The 25,362-nt window shown below is 33.7% G+C and overlaps 3 protein-coding genes, 1 long non-coding RNA gene and 1 other non-coding gene across 7 annotated transcripts; 2 read left to right on the forward strand and 3 right to left on the reverse strand.

The window, feature by feature from the left end:
* Positions 1-129: 129 nt before the first annotated feature.
* TRNAK-UUU (transfer RNA lysine (anticodon UUU)) lies at positions 130-201 on the forward strand. The gene has a single exon. It is a non-coding gene; the product is annotated as a tRNA-Lys (tRNA).
* A 2,615-nt stretch (positions 202-2,816) lies between these two features.
* On the forward strand, positions 2,817-9,129 carry LOC105636568 (tRNA(His) guanylyltransferase 1). Of its 3 annotated transcripts, none has more exons than XM_089719471.1 (13): positions 2,817-3,427; positions 3,729-3,860; positions 3,968-4,012; positions 4,714-4,883; positions 5,047-5,132; positions 5,511-5,618; positions 5,939-6,195; positions 6,703-6,834; positions 6,935-6,979; positions 7,118-7,287; positions 7,511-7,596; positions 7,745-7,850; positions 8,631-9,129. In XM_089719471.1, exons 1-13 carry the CDS (start codon positions 3,324-3,326, stop codon positions 8,669-8,671), a joined length of 1,482 nt encoding a protein of 493 aa, XP_089575597.1. In that variant the 5' UTR covers positions 2,817-3,323; the 3' UTR covers positions 8,672-9,129. The 3 variants fall into 3 exon arrangements, with proteins under 3 accessions (XP_089575597.1, XP_089575598.1, XP_089575596.1); XM_089719472.1 differs by having other exon boundaries at positions 2,818-3,427; positions 4,773-4,883; positions 7,745-7,843; XM_089719470.1 differs by having other exon boundaries at positions 2,819-3,427; positions 7,745-7,843.
* Positions 9,130-10,516: 1,387 nt separating this feature from the next.
* On the reverse strand, positions 10,517-13,686 carry LOC105636567 (violaxanthin de-epoxidase-like protein). The gene is made up of 3 exons (XM_012219871.4): positions 13,354-13,686; positions 12,580-12,975; positions 10,517-11,980 (listed from the first exon to the last, which is right to left on the reverse strand). Exons 2-3 carry the CDS (start codon positions 12,886-12,888, stop codon positions 10,667-10,669), a joined length of 1,623 nt encoding a protein of 540 aa, XP_012075261.1. The 5' UTR covers positions 12,889-12,975; positions 13,354-13,686; the 3' UTR covers positions 10,517-10,666.
* A 3,994-nt stretch (positions 13,687-17,680) lies between these two features.
* Positions 17,681-19,292, reverse strand: LOC119371099 (uncharacterized). The gene is made up of 2 exons (XR_005178674.2): positions 18,913-19,292; positions 17,681-18,792 (listed from the first exon to the last, which is right to left on the reverse strand). It is a non-coding gene; the product is annotated as an uncharacterized LOC119371099 (long non-coding RNA).
* A 616-nt stretch (positions 19,293-19,908) lies between these two features.
* On the reverse strand, positions 19,909-22,624 carry LOC105636566 (Tetratricopeptide repeat (TPR)-like superfamily protein). The gene is made up of 4 exons (XM_012219870.4): positions 21,829-22,624; positions 21,000-21,146; positions 20,832-20,912; positions 19,909-20,410 (listed from the first exon to the last, which is right to left on the reverse strand). Exons 1-4 carry the CDS (start codon positions 22,468-22,470, stop codon positions 20,225-20,227), a joined length of 1,056 nt encoding a protein of 351 aa, XP_012075260.1. The 5' UTR covers positions 22,471-22,624; the 3' UTR covers positions 19,909-20,224.
* Between the last annotated feature and the right edge of the window lie 2,738 nt (positions 22,625-25,362).

The following is a 25,362-nucleotide window of genomic DNA, read 5'->3' on the forward strand; positions in this document are numbered from 1 at the left end:
GAGGAACGATAAGAATGGTATAAATTCATTGTTCTGGTTAACAAATAAATAATCATCTCCATTTTACCTTGTTTTGATGATTATTATCTAATTTATTTAATATATTTGCTATAAGCATTTAATAAATAAGCCATCTTAGCTCAGTGGTAGAGCGCGTGGCTTTTAACCACGTGGTCGTGGGTTCGATCCCCACAGACGGCGTTTTCTATATACCATTCATTGTTTTAATCTGTAAAAATTAATTTATTCTTTTTTTACTCTTGACTCGTTAAAACATTAATAAAAATTGAATAATCACAAGGATTATCATAGGAAATTTAAAAACCTTATAAACATTTGGGATCCAGAAAAAAAAAAACCACTCTTAACTCATTAAGATATTAATAAAAATTATTCATTTAATGAATAATCACAAGGATTATCATAGGAAATTTAAGAACCTTATAAATATTCCATAAAAAAAAAACAGCAAACAAAATAGGATGGAAGGAGTATATTTTTTTTTATTTCATTGAGTTTTTTTTTTATATAAAATCTTTATTAAATTAAAAATAAATGAACTTTTTTATTTTGTTTTTTATATTCATTAAATGAGCTCTTTTTATATTTTATTTTATTATTTAAAATTTTATATACATAATTTTATTTATATTATAGTGATATTGTTTGTTTATAATATAATGATATTTTCGTTACATACTTTTGACTTAATTTTAATTTATTACTAAATTTTTTCGTAGACATAATTTTTTATCCGTGATAACGATATTGTTGTTTTTTCCTTATTGACTTAAATATTTATCAATTTAATTAATATATTTTTAATTTTAATATTTATTCTTTTCTTAATATTGAGTTAAAACCAATATTCTTAATTTGTCTAAATTGAAATTTTAAATAAGATTCCTCACAAAACTGTCATATTAAGTTCTATAAATACAAAATATCATAATATAAATATGATATTTTTTCTTTTCAATGTTTTGTTTCTTTGGCCTTTATTTATATCAATTCTGCTCGTGGCTAGCTTTATCTGTTTATTTATTTTTTAATCATATCATAATAAAAGTGATAAGTAATAGAATTTTATTAAAGGGGAAAATAATATTTAACTTATGATATTTGAGTTCAATATTTTATTTTTAAAATCGGAGAATTTAATTGAAAATTCTTGGGTCACAGATGTGTCCCTTGTGAAATAAATAAATAATAAATAATCAAATTTTAGGAAAGTCACTAAATGAAAGCTATATAAATAAATATATTTCAAGTGTGTGTTTGTGAATTCTTATTGTTGCGTAATTTTCAGATTGAAACATATTTTCACTGATCAAGCTTAAGCCAAATCCGTTGAGCTTAAATTCGCCTTGATTTATAATTAATGAATTAAATTCAAACTGAATCTGAGTTTATATATTTTTAATTCGAACTATGAATAGACATGGCCATATTACGGTTCTGGGAATCGGAACCGTCGGTTCGAACCGACCGGAACCGTAACCAGAACCGGAGAGAACCGGAATCGGGCTGAACCGGAACCGGAACCAAAAAATTTCGGTTAGGTTCCGGTTCCAAATTTTCTGGAACCGAAACCGGCGGTTTCAGAGAACCAGCCGGAACTGGATTGGAACCGCCAGTTCTCCGGTCGGTTCGAACCGGCGGTTCTAGCCGTTGTAAACTGTCATACTTTTTTTTTTTTTTTTTTTTTTTTTCGTGATTTACTGACAATGATGGAAGAAAAAGCTGCTACCTTTTACGTGGAATGGAACAATACTTATTCCTGTCGATGGATGAGTGGACTTCATGCTGAAACTATATATATATATATATATATATTTTTTTTTTTTTTTTTTGCTTTTACAATTGTTTTTAATTTTACCCATTTATTTATTTGTTTATTTGTTTATAATATAACAAGGATGCAGATAAAGTAGCTAGGACTGTTCTGTTCAGATATGGTCCAACACAATCATATTTGAACAATCATTGTATCGGTTAAAGTTAAAAAAACCAAATCGGACCGATCCATTTCAATTTTTCAGTTCAGTTTATGATTTTAGACTATGTAGATTTTTTGGTTTTCAATTATGTTATCGAAAACAAGTCATATTTACTCAAAAATGGAATGAAATTGGTTGCAATTTGATTGGATTTGATACTTTATAAATGTAGTTTGATTCTTTATATATACTAAAAAAAATTCAGGAACTTACAAATTTTAATATTTATATTTTTGAAGAAAACTTACAGTTGAAGTATTTTTAATATTTATGTTCAAGTCTTTAAAAAAATAAATTTAATTGAAGTATTTTTTAATTTTTTAGGTGTATTTTTTAATTTTTTATGTTCAAATAATTTTTTTTTAAACCGGTCTTCAAAATTTAAAATTATGCGATTCGCCGAAAAATCGATCGGAATCGTCGGTTTCGTAACCGGATCGGAACCGGAACCGAAACCGAAACCGGAACCGGACGGTTCTAAACCGGAACCGGACGGTTCTAAACCGGAACCAAAACCGGATCTTTTCGGTTCAGTTCCGATTCCAATTTTTTTTGGAACCGGAACCGCCGGTTCCGGAACCGTGGCCATGACTAACTATGAATTTATATTTAGCTCAAGTGAGCCGATTTCAAATAATTTATTATCGAATCTACATATTTTTTAATCATCGGAACTCTAAGCTTGAATTCAGCTCGAGCTAAGCCCGATGTCAAATATTTTATTATCCAGCTCAGCAGTTCTCATTTGGCTCGGCTCGGCTCGTTCATAGCCATACAATCTCGGTTTCTGGTTGCCTTTTATGTTATATCAAAATTTTCTTACTAGCCGTTTCACAAACAACCCGCTCTGTATACACATACTTATGCTGACAACGTAACAGTCCCCTCCCTACTCGGCTACTCCCTCCATTTTCTTTTTGTCTTTAGCTTTTGGCCTAAGACAGTTGCCTCAGTAGCCACCGCCCACCGCCTCCTGCCTCCAGGCCTTGCAGTTGCAGCTCTCCCCTGCCCGCTAACAACTTTATATCCGAGTGACGGGTGCATAATTCTCTGCAAATGCAATATTACGTGATCTTGTTGCCATTTTTGTGATCGGTTTCAAGTTCTGTAGTGAGGAATGAATGTTGGTTTGTTTGAGGCAAATTTTGTTTTGTAATTGCAGGCTAAATTAATACTCAAAGTTAACTTGTAGTGTAGATTCTATTATGGCTAATTGGAGTCTTGATGAGCAATGCTCTGTATTATATACCTTAGGTTTTATGCACACCATTTGTTCGATGAATGGCGTGTGAGAAAAATTGATACAGCAGAGTGAAAAAAGTAATGGCAAACAGCAAATACGAGTACGTGAAATCATTTGAGGTTGAAGATGAGATTATGTTCCCTAACCTCATTGTTGTTCAAATTGATGGCCGCCACTTTAGAAGGTAAGCTAAAACCTTTTGGAATTCTTTACTAACTAATCTTTTAGGCCTTGTTTGGTTTATGAAATAACAGGAATAGGTAGGGAACAGATTAGCTCTTAGCTTTGGTCTAAATTTAGGTGTGGAATAATTTTTCTATGAAATAACTTTCTCAAATTTTGCTTGAAGTTTCAAGTATGTAATACAAAATCATTAAACGTAAATTGTATAAAAAGTGAATTCCCTTTTTCTATTCCATTTCACAAACCGAACAAGGCATTAGTTATTTTGAACATGTTTAACATTTTGTTTTTGCTTTGAAAAGATTCTCTGAGGTCCATGAATTTGAGAGGCCAAACGACGAGAAAGCCTTGAATTTGATGAACGCATGTGCAACTTTTATTCTAGAAGAGTATCCTGACATTGTCTTCTCCTATGGCTTCAGCGACAAATATAGGTGCTTATATTTTCATTTGTTTTTGTTCATTGTTGAATTATCTCCTCCTTCGTAATCTGGCATCATTTGCTTGTCTAAGTGATAATCTTTATTTATATTAACTGCAGTTTTGTTTTCAAGAAGACAACAAGGTTCTACCAAAGGCGAGCAAGGTTTATATTCTTTCTCTTTTTGGTGTATGATGTGTGTCTTTATTTTTTTTTTCATAGAGGTTAAGAGCTATTTTTCTTGTGTCTACTAACATGGAGGGAACTAATCTTTTTATTGTTTTGAGCTATAAAATCTTGTGGTAATTGCATTCTTCTATCGTTAAATGCCTACAGTAAAGCGCATTAATCATTTGTATTTTTATTTTTAAAAAAAAGAAATGATAAGAAGAGAAAATAAAATAGATCGAAAATCATATCTCTAACAGATTCTTTCCTCCTTTTAACCTTGTATCTGATCATCTTTAATTGCTGATTCCTCTTTCAATATTATTACTACTCCAATGAGTCAGTTTTGAAATTACACTTCATTTTGCATGTAATTTACTTGTTATGAAGCGAAGGATATCCAAACTAAAGTGTAAATATTATTAACTCATTCCTAAAGTTACCTTTATCAGGGGAAGCAGCTAAGCAAGATTAGAATAATATATGAATTAATTTGTAAGTTTTAGTTGTTTGATAAACTTGAGGAAAGATTTTTTTTTTTTTTTTTCTAGTTCCCTATAGGCTATACTATTGCTTTGTAGCTGGTTATTGTGGCAATTTCATTTGAAACTCACCCGTGGTACTTTTTTTTTTCCTCAAATTTGTTTACTTTGGATTGTAGATTTATTGTTTTCTTGTTCTGCAATTTGAATGTGCAGCAAAATTATATCCCTTATTGTATCTCTTTTCTCTTCCATATATGCTACAAAATGGAAAGAGTTCTTCCCCCAAAAAGAGATGAGATACCCCCCTTCATTCCATGGGCGGGTTATATGTTGTGCATCAATAGAGGTTCTCCAAGAATATCTTGCTTGGAGACAGAAAGACTGTAAGTGTTCAAACAAAGTTACTGAACTAACACTTATTGTTAACTCAAACGAAAAACATCATTTTTGAAGAAACTGAACTTCTAAACTACAAGGTTGATAACATAACATTCTTTCTTTTTTTTTTTTTTTTTTTTTTTTTTTTTTTTTTTTTTTGTCTCACAGGCCATGTTAATAACCAGCATAATACTTGTTTTTGGAAGCTGGTTGAAAGTGGGAAGACTGAAATGGAAGCACAAGCAATTTTAAAGGCAGTTTTTTCTCAGTCTCCATATCATCTTTTAATGTCCTAATCTATTTGCAATATGTACACACAAATAATCACCTATATGTACATATGTATATGCAAACGTTTTCTACTTTATGTTAACTCTTATATTGAGTTCTGAACATGTTCTCTTTCAACTTCTAGTCTCATTTTTATGTCTCTCTTTTTACTTTTCTCCCCCTTCCTGTCACTCTTTCATTCTTATGAACTTTTCTTTTGGCGTTTATGTTATCCTCTTCTATTTTGATTTATTTGCTTTTTAAATTCATCTTCAAATATCATTTTCGTTTCCTAATCATGCATATAATATGCATTTTAATCATACATATTTCTCCCTGAATTCATTTTCAATTTTCTGCAGGGCACTCAAAAGCAAGAGAAAAATGAACTACTCTTTCAACAGTTTGGTGTTAACTATAAAAAACTACCTGAGATGTTCCGTCAAGGATCTTGTGTTTTCATGACACAGGTTATTTCCATTCTCTTCCGAGAATAACTATGTTTTTCATATTTTCAATATTTCATTTACACGTTGGCATAGGAAAAATTGGATATTCTATTGTTCATTTATATATTTTCCTAAGGACTACATGTTCTTATTCAGTCTTCCTAGATGATATTGAGTAGAGGGATGGAATCTTGCTATCAACTTGGATATAGTTCGATAATCTCCATCTTATATGAATTGATGACCTATTTTAATTGCTAGTTCATTTGATAAATGCTTTTGGTCTATCTTGCATATTTCTTATAATTTTGTAAGCCAAGACCTCTTTTGGAACACTACAGGAGGAAGATATTGCAAAATATAGTGAGGATGGTACCCCTGTAAAAAGATTTCGGAGAAAGGGAAAAATAGTCCATTCAGAGAACATTGCTGGGAGAAACTTTTGGAATGGGCACCAAAGTCTTGTCAATGCTCTGGGTGGTTTTGCAGTAGACCTTGGCAAAATTAGCCCTGATTATATTAGGTCTTTCCTATTTGAAAGCAAATTGATGCCATCTACTTGGATTGTGATTAGAATTGATGGATGCCACTTTCACAGGTAAGTTAAGCAATATTATTCTTTAATTTTATTGAGCAATTCTTTCTTGCCACTAGGCTCAGTGCAGTCCAAGTGTGGCTTTCCTGAAATAAGTGAAAATCATTTACACCTAATTCTTTTATTTAATTTATAGCTTAGGAAAATGCAACCCCTTGATTAAGTTGATTCACTTTATGGATTGACAATCTAAGTCTCGGGGATAAGTTTCATGTACTCTGCTTCTTGCTCTTGCATTGGGTGCAAATTGTAATGCAACTTCAAAGTAGTAATAAGTTTCATATTTTGAGACCCTTCAATTTCAAAATTAGACGTCAGTTTTGAGTCAATGCATGACTAAGAAATTGAAATAAAATTAGAAGAAAAAATTGGAGAGGGGCATAATTATTTTTCCTATGTGTTACAATTAACTGTAAACTCCATAGACCTTATTATCAGGTCTCTGATACTTGAAACTTTCTTCTGTTGCTAGCCTGCCAATAACTAATTCAGTTTTGTTGCTTGAGGTAGATTCTGTGAAGTTCATGAATTTGAGAAGCCCAATGATGAGCGAGCTCTGAATCTTATGAATTCTTGTGCAGTAGCTGTTTTGCAAGAGTTTCAAGATGTTATTTTTTCTTATGGTGTCAGTGATGAGTACAGGTGCTAGATTTGTGATTTGTAATCTTTAATTTGAGGGATCAAGTTTATGTTCGAAAGATTTCTATGTCGGTGTTCTCATTTTTGGTTGCTTTATTTTCAGCTTTGTTTTGAAGAAAGATTCTAAATTTTGTCAGAGGCAAGCTAGGTATATCTTATGTTCCATGAGCTTATTTATGCTTCTTTTTTTTTTCCTGTTGGTGTGTTGCTTGAGCTCTGCTTTGCAAGTCATCATCCTGACATTTATTTTGGATCAGTACATTCATTCTCTATATCGCTTGTGCAGTAACATTGTTTCTGTCATCGTTTCATTCTTCTCCTCAACATATGTCATGAATTGGAAATCTTTCTTCCAACAGAAAGAACTGAAGTATCCACCCTCTTTTGATGGAAGGGCTATATGCTATCCATCAACTGAGATTCTTCGAGATTATCTGTCTTGGAGACAAGTTGATTGTGAGTAGTCTTTGCTAAATTTATTAATTTCTGGAAGTGTTCTAACTAGAATTTTTCAAACTGTAACACATTTGTTTTTATTGATTGGTTGGTATTTGAATGGTCCATTTCCAGCACTGGACCTTGAGTTTCAAGCTTTCTAGCATTTTTTTAGTTATATTTTTTAACATGATTGAAAGCACAACATCAGTGCTGTAATCTTCCATTGGCTGTGGTGTTTTAGGTCACATCAACAATCAATACAATACTTGTTTTTGGGCACTCGTTAAATCTGGGAAAAGCAAAAGTGAGGCTCAACATATTTTAAAGGTCTTACATCTCTCTTCTCTCTCTCTCTTTCCGTATAAAAAATTTTATTGTTCCTATTTTGACGCTTGTTAACCATATTTTGGCGTGGAAGTTTACTGTGTCATGGCTAAATAAGTCAGCACTCAATTTTATTTCACAACTTCTACAGGGTACTCAAACCCGAGAGAAAAATGAGATACTTGCTCAATTTGGTATTGACTACAACTCATCATCAGTCATTTTCCGCCAAGGTTCCTCTGTTTTCAGGGTAAAAGGTTTTTCTTCCTCAATATAGTATACCTTTGTGATAAATTATATGCTGCCAATAATTAGTTCCATCAACGCATAACACTATATTTTATATTTGAAAATTGGCTTGGAGAGAATATCTGTAATTCTTAAGTTTGCTTGGTAGTTGAGATCATCACAAACAAATAGGAAAATAATATATCGCACCTTGAAGTACCACCCAAAGGTGAATCCACAACATGTACCCCCTTCTGCAAACTAGCATGTATTCACCTTTTGCATATCATCCTTAGTTATGGCACTGTGCTTCCTTCTATGGGTGGTCTGCCTGCAGTCTGTTACTATAATCTGTTACATTCTTTTATCATACTTTCCAATTATTCTTCTCCATCTCCAACACTCATCCCTGCCACCCTGCATTTTCCTCCTCATTCAAAATGATAAAAGAGGACTACAGTGGGAATTCCTTGCTGATCAATTGGAGTAATCGAGTTTTTATATATTCCTGCCAATTTGTCCTTTATTCAAAATTCAAACACTATGTTATTTGAAAGATTGTAGTATTATTTTGCCTTCGTTTTCAATAAGGATGATTTTCAATGGCTCATAAAGCCAACTGCAAGAAACCAGAGGACAGTATATTTTTCGTGCATAGCAAGTTGATGTTTATTGTAAAATTTGACGTGTTTCTCATATTTCAAAAGAGGGTTAAAAGTGATTCTTCACCTTTGACTATTTTATTGTTGCTATGAGTAACATTACTTGCTATTTTATTTGCAGAAGCTAAGATTTTGTTTTGTATGCAGGAGGAGGGTATTTTGATACAAGAGGATGGAGAATCTACTGAAAAACTTGGGAATAAGGTAACAGTAGAACATTGCAACATAATTGAGCAGAGTTTTTGGAAAGCACACCCTACCATCCTCGCTTGAAAGTCCTACATACAAGGTGTAACATCTTGGACCTAGCAAGATATTGTCCACTTTGAGCGCAGCCTGCACAAGTTTGTTCCTGGGTCAGAGCCTCACTTCTAATCCAAAAAATGTCTTGCTAGTTTAAAGCTTGCTCTTTTGTTACGTACATCACTTCCATATTATGATTGGCCGATGTAGGATTTGCCTAAAGGCAAGCAAACATCTCAAGTTAGCACCTTATCGGTATGGATTTTACACAAGGAGTAACGAACTCCTTCACTTGTCATTTATTTACTTGGATTGGTTGTTTATAAATATTTGCCATATGTGCACATTCATCAATTTTGCCGAATAGAAGCCATTATTAGACCTTTTGCAGAGGTCGTTTTTATTTTTGGGAATGCTAAGGAATGAAAAGTAAGCGGTTTGCCTCAATGACATTAATTTAACCCAAGTATGGAAAACTATTACCATATGTATTGTTAATTGTTTGCTAAACTGATTTAGGCTGCCTGAAGGTGCCAAAAAGAATATTGAAAATGTTTTTTGGGATAAAAGAGAATTAAAAGCTAGTTGGCGATCCAGTAGTAACAATGACTTTGTAAGAATTTGATATCTAATTGGAAAAACAGCAATCAAAAGAAAAAAGAACGAAACAATCGCATAAGTGCAATTTTTAACTAACAAGCTGGTGTGTAACTCCAATTTTAACTAACAAAATGGTGCTAACTCCAATTCAATGGGGAGGCATCATATTTCTTTTCTTGTAGCCGCAGCCAGCATTAGCATCATAAGTTGTGTAGTTTGATAGAGGGTCATCTCTAGCGATTAAAAATTTTTAGCAACAATGTGAAAAACGAGAAGATTTGAGTTTGAATCCTCTTAATAATAAAAGTTTTTACACATTTGACGAGTTCAGATGACACCTTTCAATTATTGTGAAGTCCACAATAAACTTGAACCACAAGATGCATGAAATATTGCATATTTTGAAAAAATATCTAGTAATAGAAAAATATAGAAAATTATGTTTAATACAATAAATTGTTTTAAAAGATGCATGAAGTATTGCATTTACTCAATATATGTCTATAATTAAAAAATTATATTTAATAAGTGTAATTTTACAAGTTGAAATGTCGACCATATGTAATTTATTTTACTAATTAAAGAATTTAATTAGCCAGCCTAAAAGTTGATGATTTTCTAGTGAAAATTCAGATATCAATTTATATATTGAGAATATGATAAACACTGGTAGCATATTGTACTCCAATCTACTTTTAGAACTATAACAATCTTTAGATTGAGAGATGTAAGCTCTTGACAGAATAAAGAAAAATAATTTCTTCAAACAGAAAAAGACCCATAAGAGGGAAGCCCTCCCAGCAGGGATTTTCTCCATCATCTTTATAGATGATAAAGATGGAACACTCGACTTCTTGTTTAAAGATGGAACACTCGACTTCTTGTTTAATGGACCTGAGTGCTTTCCACTTAGACCAGCTTCCGTTGTTCAAATAGATAGTCCATCTTTCCTTTTTTATTTGTCCCAAAATATAATTCCCTTTCCTTTTTTTGCATTATAGTTAATCCTTAAATTGTTTACTATACCCTTATTAAATTTTATTTTATTTTCAATAACCCTCATTAATTCTTACTTATTATTCCATATAATAATTGGTCATGCATTATTTAAGATGAACATAATAAAAAAGTTATATGAATAAAATTGTCCTTTAACCATAATAACTGTTATTTCTTAATCTGTATGAAAATAGAGGGTGAACTATCTTTTTAGAACGGAAAGTATAAACAATATAATGCATTTTACACAATCTTTGAAATGACTAATTAATCAAAGTTTATAAGCCCAATCTAATTGCTATTAAATCTTTCGAGTCTCAGTTTAAAGCATTCACCTGTATTCACAAAGCTGTGCATTTCCAGTTCTCAGCTTTAACTTCAATTTTAGAATGCAAACTGGAGCCTTCTGGGATTCCCAGTGGAGGATCTTGGCATGAACAATTATCAACTGTAAAAAGCTCCCACTCTTTAATCCCACACTTCGCCAATGCAGAAACCAGTCTGTTCTTTTCCTTCTCATTTGGGTACATTCCATCTGCACTAACAAGCACAGCCCCTGTATATGACTGTCCAGCAACTCGAGCAGCGCCAGTGTAATGAAACAAGCCCCAACTAAAATCATCAGACACATCCACAATTGTCCAAAACTCATTTGAAACAACTCCATTATCTAATACACTAAAGTAAAACGTTCCGGGAGTTTTTCCTCTCTTGACTCGATATTTTCGTCTCCTCCAAACCATTTCCCCCTCTAGTGTTTGAACCTGGAAAACTGGCTCATACCAAAATGATCCTTTTGCTTTCCCCCTATAGAACAACTGGTACTGGCACGGGAATTGATCGTAAGCTGGGTTTTGCCCTGCCACAACTCTCCAACTCCAACCAAGATCCCCTAACCAACCCACAAAAAGATCCTCAGCTTTTTCATGGCACAAGTCTTCTCCCTGAAACTTAACCAACGGAGGCACGTAAGGCTTTTCTGGGATTTTTGCATCTAATTCAAGACAATTGTTCTTCTGCAACACACATAGAGAAAACGCCTCTAGGTTTGGACTTTCATAAGAAGCAATACACCGATAATTACAAACTTGATCAACTGGACTACAGTTGTTCAAACATTGCAGAGCTTTCCTGCATTTAGGATCTAATAGGCAGTTTAGTATCTGTGGCCCGCAGTTCCTAACCATGCAATTCAAGGTGGAAAAACCTTTTGACCTTAGGTTCTTCAAAATTGGCACTGGTCTAATATATGCATTGATTATAACCAACAAACAAAACCTAATATCATCTGAATTATGCCGGTCCCATGCTTCCCATACAGTTTTCACTACTTCCATTGATTCCTTGATTTTCTTAGACCGAGAAACTCCAATAATTTTTCCAAATAAAGTCCCATTAGTTTCATTCTGAATGTAATATCCTCCTAGTTTGTTTGCAAGATTCGGAGATGAGTCGAAGCAGATTATGTTTTGAACACTTTTGCTATTGGATTGGATCCACTTGACTGATTCTTGATTTGAAATGGCAACTATCAGTAATATATCTGCACGGCTCAATTCCTTTTGCAGAGCTTCAGTTTGATTATTAGATTGGCATAGGTTATCAGTGAACACAAGCATGTCATACCCTTCATCTACCCATTTTAACCTTTTTGCCTGCTTCCACAACATTAAATTACTAAAAAAGGTCCCATTCCAAATAATTAATCTTTAGAAAATCAAATTTGATTTAATTAGAGCATTATAAAATTTTAATCAAAATAGAAAACTGGATTTCTTGTTTGCCAAATAAGAAAATGAAAGAACTAATGAGTTTTAGCTCAATGGTGCTAAATAATCTGTGGAGCTAAGAGATCTCAAGTTTGAATCTCAGTAGAAGCCAAATTAACCACAATAAAAAGTAATAAGAAGAAATAAAATCCTATTATTCTTGTTTCATTTCTACTGGAAAAAAGGAAAAAGAAAAGTTGTTATAGTCTCTCAAAAACTACAAGCATTTTCTCTAAATCAAATCAAGAAAAACATTCAATCCCTCTGTACAATAAACCTATTTAACAAAAGCCAAAAATAACGGCACAATTTCCACATAAAGATAAAAGAAGGAGAGCTCATCTTTAACAATTGCCCTCTGCAAATTGTAATCAAAAACAAAAAAACCAAAAAATACTGCTCTACAAATTTTGTTTAAGCATATTTTATGAAGATTTTGAACAAACAATATAATTCAAACAGTCAGTTGATACTTGAATACTTACAGTATGGAGCATGACCTCCTCCCAAGTGGCGCATTTTAAAGGGCTGATGCTTCCTTTCCCGACGAGGGCCACAATTCTCACCGGTGAATCGGATTGGTTCTCCGTAGCCACACTTGCCGTCTCCAAAACAGCGGGAATGTTAGTTTCTTGACGGTTAACAGTTTTGGCGCGAAAAGGAAATGACAGTTGCATCGGAGCTGGATACCGGCGGTGGTTAGCCGGAGGAAAAGGGTGCATCGACGCAATGAACCGGCGGTTCAGCAAAAAACCGGATTTCAGATTGAGAGGTGGTGTTGTTTCCAGAGACATGGATAGGTGATAGCTGTCTAAAGTCCAGACTACCGAATGTTGTAGACTGATGATGTTACTTCGCACGGCTTAAAACATGACCAGAAACTGTAAAACTAGTTACGTGTCACATCTTATAATAACAACAGTTAAAAAAAACCTAGTCAATCTCATTTAGATTATTTAGATTTAATAGGTAAATTCGAGTTTCGAAAATGGCAAAAATATAATATATATTTTTTAAACTATTTCAAAGGTGAGTATCTTGTTTGAAAATGTGATTGAAAAAAAAGGATAAAGTGCCATTTAGTCCCTGGATTTAGTCGAATTAACTGTTTCGTCCCTCTATTTTGGAGAACCAATTAAAAAAATCCACGCTATTTATTTCCGTCAAAGGAAATGGTTCTTCCGTCACAGGTATACTACTTTTCGTTAATTTTTAATAAAAAGACAAATATATTCTTTAAGACAAATATAATTACTCACATTACCCATTTGTTTCCTCTCTCACATATTGTGCTTTCTCCTTCCTTTCTCCATCCTTTATAATACAACGCCCTCTTTTCCTTCTCCATTTGCATTCTATCTTCTGCTGCTGACACTACCATAATCTCTACTCACATCCATTCATTCATTTCTCTCTCTCCGCATCAGATCCCTTTCTGACATCGCCACTGCCAAACCTAAACCAAATTTTCACAGATGAAAAATATTCTTAATTTTTGAGATGAAACAAAGCGTAATCAACAATAGATTATGGAATATCCAGAGTAATCGAAGGATTTGAGATAGTATATTTCATTATTGAATGGCGTCTGCTTGTGATAGATCTTTTAAGACAGTAAGCAAACCTTTTCCTCAGTGGCTCTTGCCCTATTTTTGCTAGGACTGGCCTAAAAATGTATTGGCCAAATACTGGATGCCAAGTTTGGCGCTTCTGTAAGTGGTCCTCTCTGGCTCGTGCAATTCTGGGCCCAGGCATACTTCCCTGAGATTGCTGGGTTTTTGTTTTTTTTTTTTTTTTATTTAAATTTTATCTTTTAATTGTTGTTCAATTATGCTTCAAGGAAAATAATAAAATTTTGGCATTAGTTTGACTATTCTTTCGTGACTCTGTTCCTCCGTTTAATGATTTATAAGTTCTATTTTCATTTTAGATAATATTCAAGTAATTTGTCTAATTAAACTCACTGAATCTATTTCTTTTTTTCAAATTTCGTTTGTGTTAATATTAAATTTATGCATGTGTTTCTACAAAGATGGATCGCTCGACTTTTTACTTAATAGATTTAAGTTCTTTCCACTCAGACCAACTAATCGTCTTTGTTCAAGGTTAAGTTTCTTTTTTATACAACTATAAAACAATATAAGGATATTGTACTAAATGTCAATTTTTGAAACTTAATTTTAATAAAATGTCAGTTTGATTTTGAGATTTAAATTGTTGTCATTTATAATATGTTTTTACGGCCTAACCATCAATTTCACCTTGAACTTTTCGAGTAGTTGCAACTTTACCCTAAATCGATCTTTGTACTCTGAGTATCCTAAACTTATTAACCTAGTTGTAATTACACTCTAATTTGCTTTTAGGGTGCAGTTACACCCCAAAAGTAAAATAGAGTACTATAAACTTATCGATTCGTCGCAAGGTTACCCTAAAAACAAATTAAGGTTGGAATTATAAATTAAAATAATATAAAAATTGACTTCATAAACAATCCAAACTTAAGTTAAATGTAATACATAACATTTGAATTAAAAGAAAGAATTTATCATTTTGTCTCTTCTATCCTTCAACTTATTATTTTTCTCCCGCTCATAAAACATTAAATAATGGCTACAACAATAGTGATAAAAGAATTATCATATTTGTTTCGTCTTACCTTGAATTAGTATCCAACTCATTATTTTTGCATCTTAAAATTGGTTAAAGATATAATCTTGATTTTTTTTATTTATTATACGAATAATTGGGTTTGATTTTATTATTTATTGTTTAAATATTTAGATTGGTTATGGAGTCAATTTTTTTTACGTTGTTTTAATTAAAATTCCAACCTTATTACTTTTAGGTGCAACTGGAACAAATCGACAAGTTTAAAGTATTATAATTTATTTTTAGGGTCAATTGCACCCTAAAAGTAAATTAGTATGTAATTGCAACTAGTTTGATAAGTTTAGGGTGCTTATGGTACAAAGGTTGATTTAAAGTAAAATTGCAACTGCTGGAAATATTGAGGGTGAAATTGAAGGTTAGGCCATATTTTTACTATTTTGTCCTTTTTATTGATAAGGCATTAGTTTATTAATATTTCAGTTTCTTAATACGTTTTCCTTTTGTATTAATTTCCTATTTTCACTATTATTTACTTTTTTCACTATTATTTACTTTTTTTTTCAGTTTGTTAATATTTTTCTGTTGCCTTTTTTTTTCAGTTTGTTAATATTTTTCTGTTGCTTTTTTATTGTTCAGCCCTCATTATTTACTTTTCGTTCTTTCTCCTTTTGGTGTCGTCCATTATTTTTTTTATCATTTTTTATCATTTTGCTGTCGTTCTTTTCATTATAGGTATTGTTCTACGGTTTCATTTTTTATTTCATAAGCTATGTTGATTTTTATTTTTGATATGTTGTTTATCATTAGAAATATCTCTATCAGTTTTCTATACAGTCATATACTCACAGAATTGATATATGTTTTTATTGGATTGATACTGATACAATATATATATACACTGTATTTACTTTATTTGATTCAACGTGTTAATTGATGTGTGTATGTGTGTGTATATATATCTATCTATTATGTATTTAATTGATTTTACAATATTTACTGATACAGCATATATATACTGTATATATCAAATATATCGTACTTACCGTCGTCGCAGGTCGTCAATTGTCGTCACTAGTCGTCATCGTCATAGTTGAATCAAATAAGCTATATAGGAATTTGCTCTTACAGATTTCGTGTTTCCTTATCTTTCCTTGTATTTCTTTTTTTTTTTTATTGTTTCCTTTTTTCAGCATTTTCTTTTTTTTTTTCGGTGTTTCCTTTTTTCAGCATTTCATTTTTTTTAGTATTTCATTTTTTCAGTGTTTTCCATTTCTCTTGCAAGGTCAGTTTTTGTATTTTTTTTTTTTTTAAAAGATTAAAATCTCATTATTTAAGAGAAAAAATCCAACATAAAATGGGGAGTACTATCCCAAATGACATGGCGAGCATGACGATAGGCAGCTCTAGCTAGAGTATGAGCTCCTATATTAGCTTGCCTACGAACCCAACGGACCTCAAAATCAGGGCGAAGTCCTAGTAAATAGAGACAATCTGAAATTACAAGACCAAAAAAAGAATCTGGAGCACTAGAGTTGAGAGCAAAAATAACAAGTTGCGAGTCCACATAAAAACATCCTGGATTGTGGAAGAAGTGCACAGCAAAAAGTAGGCCTTGACGAAGAGCAATCGCCTCAACTATGGCCGAGTCCGGTGTACCTTCATAGTAACCTGAAATAGCTTTAAAAAAAATACCTTCATCATCTTCAAATGTAATACCATATCCAGACTCTTTTGATGCAGCAAAAATGGCGCCATCTGTATGTCCATGCCAATTTTTTGCGTGAGTAGGATCTGGCAAATTGATGACTAGACTTGGGCTTTGGAGAGTGGTGGGGACTTGTGCTAGTGTTGGTGTAGACAAAGTTGATGCAGAGGGAAGGTGAATCATTACTGCACTGTTTGACCCTTTGAACTTTAGATTGCTACTAGGATTGGGCTGGTGTATCAAACCCACTTGAGTATGCCTCTGAGCTGTAGTGAAATTTTGTCCAGTTTTTGTATTATTGAAATTTTTTTGACTGAATTTGTTATTATTATTTTAATAAGTATTCTTTCCAGACGTTTTGTTAAAATTGAAACTTCATTATGACATTTGTTAAATTGTCCCAACAATATAATGCATTTTTCACGATACTTTGAAATGACTAATTAATCAAAGTTTATAAGCCCAATCGAATTGCCATTAAATCTTTTTAAGTCTCAGTTTAAAACATTCACCTGTATTCACAAAGCCGTGCAGTTCCAGTTCTCAGCTTTAACTACAATCTTAGAGTGCAAAGTGGAGCCTTCTGGGATTCCTAGTGGAGGATCTTGGCATGAACAATTATCAACTGTCTAAAGTTCCCATTCTTTAATCCCACACTTCTCCAGTGCAGAAACCATTGGCTTATTCTCCTTCCCATTTGGATCCATTCCATCTGGACTAACAAGCACAGCCCCTGTATATGACTGTCCAACAACTCGAGCAGCACCACTATAATGAAACAAGCCCCAGCTAAAATCATCAGACACATCCACAATTGTCCAAAACTTATTTGAAACAACTCCATTATCTAATACACTGTCGTGAAACGTTCCAGGAACTTTTCCTCTCTTGACTCGATATTTTTGTCTCCTCCAAACCATTTTCCCCTCTAATGTTTGAACCTGGAAAACTGGCTCATACCAAAATGATCCTTTTGCCTTCTCCCTATAGAACATTAAATTACTAAAGGTGCCATTCCAAATAAGTTAATTTTTTAGAAAATCAATTTTAATTTAATGAGAGTATTAAAAAATTTTAATCAAAATAGTTGTACCATAATTAGAGTTATTCAAACATTAAGAAATTGTAAAAAAAGAAAATTGGATTTCTCGTTTGCCAAAGAAGAAAATAAAATAACTAATGAGTTTCCTATTAATGGTACTAAGTTGTCTATGGGAATGAGATCTCTCGAGTTTGAATCTCAATAGAAGCCAAATTAATCCAAAATAAAAAACAATAAAAAGAAATAAAATCATATTTCTGAATAAACACTCCTGTTTCATCTCTACTGGAAAAAAAAAAGGAAATAAAGGGAAACTTATAATTGTACCCTTATATTTTATCCAAATCAACTACTTTACACTTATATTTTTTAAATAGACTACAATGCCCTCGTGTTTTCAGTTTGTTAAAGAGTGTCCCCTTCTGTTCATTTTATACACTTTCAGACGTTAAATTGTTATGAAATAACTTTAATGACCATAATTAAAAGATAAAATCATTTTTCTTTTAAAATCAAATTTATGTCTTGTCGGAAAGTCGTTAGTGCCGCTGCTTACGGCGGCCGGCAAATTAGGTTATCTGAAAATCTTTTAACCTAATCACTAAAGTGATTAGAATTTTATGGGAAACTCAATTTTTTCATTTATTTTCCTTTTTAATTACCATTCAAAACTGATATCAAGAAATTCTCAAACCTCAAAACTTTTAAACCCAAACTTCACCAATCTTCCATAAAACTAAAATTTGCTAAGAAAAATATATCATCTAACAAAACCACAACAAATTGATGATATTAATATATATTCTCCAATCTTACAACCAAATACCATCATCTCTTCTTCTTCTTATTCTTTTCTTGTTTTAGAGAGATAAATTAGAGAGAGAAAGTTTTGGACTTGTTTGCTGGAAGAGAAAGAGAGGAAGAAGAAGACAGTATTTTGGTGAAAAAAATTTTTCTCTCTCTGTAGACTGTTAGGCTTTTCTTTGACTTATTTTTTAAAAGTGCGAAAAATGGACGGAAGGAATACTTAGTATAACGGACTAAAACCGAGGATAGAGTAGTGTATTTAAAAAAAAATACAAAGTTAGAGTAGTTAATTTCGACAAAAACATTGGGTACGATTATAATTTTCCCAAAAAAAATTGTATATAGTCTCTCAAAAACTATCAAGCATTTTCTCTAAATCAAATCAAGAAAACATTCTATTCATCTGTATTATCAACAGATGAACAATTAATAATAAAAACCGCCAAACAACTGCACAATTTCCATATTCCAACAATTTCCATATAAAGATAAAAGAAGGAGAGCTCATCTTCAACAATTGCCCTCTGCTAACTGTAATCAAAAACAAATAACCAAAAAATACTGCTCAACAAATTTTGTTTAAGCATTTTTTATGAAGATTTTGAACAAACTATATAATTCAAACAGTCAGTCGAATACTCAAATACTTACAGTATGGAGCATGACCTCCAGCCAAGTGGCGCATTTTAGAGGGCTGACGCTTCCTTCCACCACGAGGGCCAAAATTCTCACCGGTGACTCGGATTGGTTCTCCGTCGCCACACTTGCCGTCTCCAAAACCGCGGAAATTTTAGTTCTTGACTGTTAACAGTTTTGGCGCGAAAAGGAAATGACAGTTGTATAGGAGCTGGATAACGGCGGTGGTTAAACAGAGGAAAAGGGTGCATGGACGCAGTGAACCGGCGGTTGAAGGAAAACCCGGATTTCAGATTGAGAGGTGTTGTTGTTTCCAGAGACATGGTTAGGTGATATGCTGTCCAAAGTCCAAAGATACCGAATATTGTAGACTGATAACAGAATCTGTAAAATTCGTTACCTGTCACAAAAAAAAAAAAAAAAAAAAAAAAAAAAAAAAAAATAACGAGCTAAGCCGATTAAAAAATTTAATTAAACAAAATTATTTAATTTCATTTAATTTTTTTTTATACTATCACAATTATCCTCGCTCCCTGTCGGATGCAAAAGGCTTGACCTTTAACTTCGAAATTGCTCTTTACCATTCAGATTTTTAATAAGTTTGAGTTTTTAAAATGATAAAAATAATAATAATATGTATTTTTCAAATATAATATGTGAATGAGTGGAGTTTTGAAATAGAGAACTGAAGGGTGAGGTTTCGATTGTTCACTATTTTTTTAATATTATTGGATTAACTTTCTTATGTTTGGTTTGCAATAAATTGTTGCAATTGGTTGGGTGCCTACATGATGTCAATCAATTTATCCCAAGTGAAATGAATTTCATAGAGTTGAACATGTAATTGTTTGTTAAATTCCAACAACAATAATTTTGAAAATTATAAATGAAATCTATAAAATTATGGAATTTACTTTGCTGTTTATGTATTGCATAGAGGAAAATTTCTCAACGGTAACCCAATTGTATTATTCTCAATCCAAAAAAAGATACCATATTCAAAGCTCAATCTTGGTCAAGAAGTAGAACCTCCAATTCTGCTCTCCATTATTATCTGGATTTGAACCCTTAAATTCACATCCCAATCAAAAAACAGTGGTACTCATAACAGCTTAATCGAAATGCTTTACTCCTAAATTAGATGCCAATCCTAGAATATGGACACACCAAGCATACCATCAAGCTTCTTTCCATAAATTATTCTCTATATTGCTATGAAAAGAAAATTTAAATTATTCTACATTTCCAAAATTGTCTCACCGCAGTACATGTATTTACCATCGAAAGCAACCTTCCAAGCCAAAACAAGATGAGAGAAGCTGGTGCATTACTTCCTGTATGAGAATTCAGCTTCAAACTCCTTTTGAAACTGTTCCTGAGATTCAGTTTTTGCTGCCAATACAACATCATCGAGAAATCCTCTTTGTGGAAATTCTTCAGGCACAAGGCTCCGATACATCTCAAACTGTTCTGCAGCTTCTTTTTTTCTGTCCAACAGACTGTATACTATTCCCTGCCACACATTGGCATAAATTGTTAGTTGAAAAAAAGTTACTTCTAAGTTTAGATATGTTCATTAACTGCATTCACTGCAGTTAAGAGACATGTTCCATGTCAAGTTTCATATGAGTAACAGCAACTGCTACTGCTGTTTACTAATGCAGAAGTAGAAGAGTATGGCACAGGCATCAAACCAAAAAAAAGTGAAAGAACTTAAGACTTAAGGGAGTTCTTGTTATTTTCAATTACTAATAAAGAATCTCTTTTCCTAATTCACCAATGACGTTGGGTTGATGGAGTGCTATATCTTTTGTGTATTCAAAGCCAACCAGACTTTTGACCACCCAAAGTCTTTGCAGACTGGATAACTTTAGTATTACCCATTACAGGGTTAGTAACTAACAATGATAACTACACAATATAAACAAAGGTACCTGGCAAAGATAAGGCCGAAAATCTCGAGGATTCTCATTCACCAGATCCTGGAACCTCTTCAAACCTTCTTCCAATTGCCCCTGGAATATTAGTGCAAAGTAAGAAAAAACATAGAAATGAACTGATATGCTGATAATTTTGAGCAAATATAGACTGCCAGGATTCACCTTCACAACATGCATTTGTGCAATTAGAATTCTAATATTTCTCTCCTCAATGACTCTATTTTCACGACAAGCAACTTCCAAAGCCTTATTCAACATCTCAAAGACAGCTGGACCATCGAGATTTTTGTGCATCACCATAGCGAGACCCTATAAAATTATGAGAAAAAAAAAAAGGAGTCACAATATCAGCTTTAATTCACCATCAAGCAGGAAAAGCCTTAAAAATGAATAAGGTGTTTGCATTAACAGAGAAATCTAATGGTGAATGAACATATTCTAAGATCAGGCTGCAAGTGCATGAACAGAATAACCAAAAAGTTCACATTTCAATATTGGAGCAACTTTAAAATCAGGTAGCCCTGGATCATAAGTCCCAATCTAAGCAAGGAATATTGATGCCAGCCAAAAGAACTACCAAGTATTAGTTAAAAATTGCAGTCCTCCGCCATTAAAATCGAAAATATAAATGAAAACTCACCGTTCGCCTCAAAACTCACATGTATGCCTAATCCTAATGGTAATACACTTACCCCTTTCTGGTAGAACCAAGATAAATCTAAAAGTTATTTCAATTAGGACGGTTTCACTGATGATAAACTCGATAGGACGTTCCCATAGAACTTGAAAAGAGCTTTGAAGTTCAGAATTTATTTTTGTCATAAAGTATGTAGCTTTAAAGAAATGGTTTCATACTTGTCTATGTATTCTGAATGGTCAAACTCTGTTTTGCTCTATGTTAATTTTCCATACAGAAATGCACCTCTTTTATCATGCACATTAAGCACAAGAAATTAACTGAAAACAAGAACTCTAGGTCAAGATAACATACATGCAAAGCTCTAAGCAAAAGAGGCCTCTCCTCCAAAATTTCTTTAAACAATCTTTTAGCCTTACTCAATTCCCCCATCATTTCATAACAAAGTGCCTCCAAAAGCCTCCACTCTATTTCCTCTGGCTCAATCTTAATCAATCTGTCCACATATTTCAAAGCTTCCTTAGTCTTTCTTTTCCTCATCTTCCCATATACAAGCACCTTCAATGCCTCCACATTTCTTGGCTCTTTCACCAAAAGTTCTTCATACATCGCTTCATCTTCACTTTTCCCCATCTGGGAATCTTCCTTTTCCTCCACATTTGGAATCGACTCACTTTCTTGAGCAGGAAGAGCCAAACTGGGTCTAGTATTATAACCAAACGAACCCATGAGAATAAACGCCCCAAAAATGGAAATTAGTACTTTGTCATACAAAAATTTGGCAAGGAATCCATTTGTTTTCGAGAGATTTGAAATGGGTAGGTGATGAATTGGCGATAAAGAGAGCTTCGAGTAGATGTGGAATTTGGGGATTCTGGCTCGGTGCGGAATGACGGATAATGGAAGCTTTAGCGAAATGGAGCCATTTTGGATTGGGATTTTGGGGCTGTGAAAATGTAAGTTAGTATACAAAGAGGATGTTTCGATTGAACGCATTTTCAGCACGAATCGGTTGGTTTGTTTCGAAAAGGAAGAAAATGTAGAAGAAGAAAACAATGAGTTTCTAAATTCAAAACCCCCAATAGGGTTTTAGCGTTTCGGTAAACTGTAATGCTCTTCGCGCGCGCTAGGCGACCGACCTCTAAGAATAATCAAAATTTTAATTGTACGCCGATTACAATGAATAATATACCCTTCTTACATTGGCTACCAAAAGTTCAATTTATCACTCAAAAATACCGAAATTTTAATTTATGTTAAATACTTCATTGGAACAACCATTATAGAGTAGTCCGACAGTAACCAAGACAAAATATTTATATTTCTTAGCGCTTGAGCTTTTGCTAATGCCGGAGAAAAACAACCCTACAATGATGATGCTACAGCTGATACAAATCCGCCATGACAGTTTGAAATTACGGCACCAAAAGCTCCATGGCCAACAGAGGGGAGGAGAGCTGCATCAAAATTTATTTTAAAGGTGCCAGTAGGTGGCGGGAGCCATTGATTATCCGCAAAAACACCTAGACCTAAATCAGACGACTTTAGCTGGGCTTTCTTCCAAGAGGCTAGCATGCTTCTAGCTCGAGTAATCACATGATAAGGTTCTTCTTCTACTTGGTTCCATTTCAATTCATTACGGCTCAACCAAACACTCCAAAGTCCCATAATAAAACTCTCAAAGAACTCAATCTCCGACACCTTGTGGAAATGTTCTAGCATCTGTAAGAAATTTGGAAAAATTCCAATATTGGCTGAACACCAAAAAACTGCCAATAAAAGCTTGCTCTTGGACACTCAACAAGAGCATGAACTAATGTTTCAGCAGCACCACAGTAATCACATCCTATATCAAGCTCCAATCCCCTTCTTTCCAGAGTTGCTTTGACTGGCAGAATGTCTCTACAACACCTCCAGAGGAAATGCCTCACTTTCATCGGAACTTTCAGTGACCAAAGAGTTGTCCAAAAACCCGACTTCCAAGCTTCTTCAGTTTCCACATAATGAGATGCTATTATTCTGTATCCGGATTTCACGGAATATATCCCCGAGTCTGTCCAATGCCATATAAGGATGTCGTCCTGAACGGTTGTAGCTAAAGGAATAGAGGTAATAGCTTCAGCAATTGAAGGGTTGAAAAGACCATTTATCAGTGGCAAATTCCAAGCACGATCCCCTTGTGCCAAAATAAGATCTGAAACCCTTATATGCTCAAAACCAGGAAGGATAGGCAAGTTAACCCGAAACTGATTATCCCTCAGTAGCCACTGTTCAGTCCAGACATTAACTGATTGGCCATCTCCAATTCGCCACCGGAAACCTGAACAAATAGCATCCTTAGCTGCACAAATTCCTCTCCATACAAAACTTGGATTTCTGCCAGCGCCTGCACCAAGGAAATCCCCACTTGGGAAATATTTAGATTTGAAAGAACTATAAAAGAGAGAATTTGTATTGTGTAAAAGTCTCCAGCAGTGCTTTCTTAGCATGGCTAGATTGAAGCTGCGCAAATGTCTAAAACTCAAACCTCCTTCTTCCTTTGCTACGCACAACCTTTCCCAACTCAACCATCTCATCTTCCCTCCCCACCAATAAGAATTCATTAACCTCTGTAACTCCTCTAAAATAGATATCGGTATAAGGAAAGCACTCATACAGAAGGAAGGAATAGCTTGTGCCACAGCCTTTATTAGCACCTCTTTACTCGCTTTGGATAAAAGTTTCTGGTTCCAACCACTAACCAACTTCCTCACACGATCCTTCAAGAAAGAAAAAATACGCCTCTTGTCCCGACCAACTAATGAGGGCAGGCCGAGATATCTTCCATGGTTCAGAGGAGCCATCACATCAAAAACCCCTTTAACAGCATCCTTATCCACTTCAGAAGTATTAGAGCTGAAGAAAATACCTAATTTTTGCCAATTAACTACTTGACCTGAGGCTGCTTCATAAGTAATTAGAATATGTTTAATCTCTAGAGCTTGAATCTGTGATGCCTCAAAAAAGAACAAACTATCATCTGCAAACAATAAGTGAGATAACCGAGGAGCAGTTCTCTATACTCTACAGCCTTGGATACGACCTTCATTTTCAGACCTACTAAATAGCTTTGACAGGCCTTCAACACAGAGTATAAATAAATAGGGAGATAATGGACAGCCTTGTCTCAACCCCTTTTTGGGATAATTGGGCCAACCTCATCACCATTCACTCCAACCTAGTATTTAATAGAGGAAACACACAACATGATCAAGTCAACCCAGCGCTGACTAAAACCCAATCCCTGCATAACAGCTGTAGATAGCACCAATTTACTTTGTCATAGGCTTTAGAAATATCTACTTTCAGTGCGCAAGCTCCTTGTCGACCTTTCATTCTTGTTTGCATAGAGTGGATTAACTCAAAAGCAACTAACACATCATTTGAAAGCAATCGGCCCGGGACAAAAGCTGACTGAGATAATATCGGTAACCCATCTTCTTTTTTCTTTTCCTCATTTACTCTATTTTGTTAGGTGGGTAGATGCAGACGAGACTATTAATTTTGTACCTTTTTTTTCTTTTTACCTCTACACCCTACTTTCGTCTTCTTCTTCTTCTTTCTCGATCTCTTTGTGTTCTTTTTTTCCCCTCGTTTGTGGCGGATAATTATCTCCCATATGATAAATCCATGATTTTCAATTTGTTGTTGGGTCTATCCACCCATTGAAAATTACATTTAGTAGAATATTCTCAAGCAAAGAGGAGAGGCAGAGCGAAGGGTTCCTGGGAATAGCTACTTTAATGGAAGCTTGGGTAGGATTCAGAAAGTTGGTAGTTCTTACGATAGGCCTTGGGTTTCTATCAAATGATACCACCATTGCTTCTCTCCTCTCAACTATAATTTTTG

The sequence above is a fragment of the Jatropha curcas genome, chromosome 3, assembly GCF_041381405.1.
Source record: "Jatropha curcas cultivar XTBG-Jc1 chromosome 3, XTBG_Jcur_1.0, whole genome shotgun sequence".
In the NCBI taxonomy this organism is placed as follows: Eukaryota; Viridiplantae; Streptophyta; class Magnoliopsida; order Malpighiales; family Euphorbiaceae; genus Jatropha; species Jatropha curcas.

Coding starts and splice junctions, on each gene's coding strand:
- LOC105636568 (XM_089719470.1), top strand. CDS start 3,324: ATGGCAAACAGCAAATACGAGTACGTGAAATCATTTGAGGTTGAAGAT. Junction 3,428..3,728: donor GATGGCCGCCACTTTAGAAG/GTAAGCTAAAAC, acceptor TGCTTTGAAAAG/ATTCTCTGAGGTCCATGAAT. Junction 6,196..6,702: donor GATGGATGCCACTTTCACAG/GTAAGTTAAGCA, acceptor TGCTTGAGGTAG/ATTCTGTGAAGTTCATGAAT.
- LOC105636567 (XM_012219871.4), bottom strand. CDS start 12,888: ATGTCTCTGGAAACAACACCACCTCTCAATCTGAAATCCGGTTTTTTG. Junction 11,981..12,579: donor AGGAGGTCATGCTCCATACT/GTAAGTATTCAA, acceptor TTGTGGAAGCAG/GCAAAAAGGTTAAAATGGGT.
- LOC105636566 (XM_012219870.4), bottom strand. CDS start 22,470: ATGCGTTCAATCGAAACATCCTCTTTGTATACTAACTTACATTTTCAC. Junction 21,147..21,828: donor TTTTGCTTAGAGCTTTGCAT/GTATGTTATCTT, acceptor ATAATTTTATAG/GGTCTCGCTATGGTGATGCA. Junction 20,411..20,831: donor TTCGGCCTTATCTTTGCCAG/GTACCTTTGTTT, acceptor AATGTGTGGCAG/GGAATAGTATACAGTCTGTT.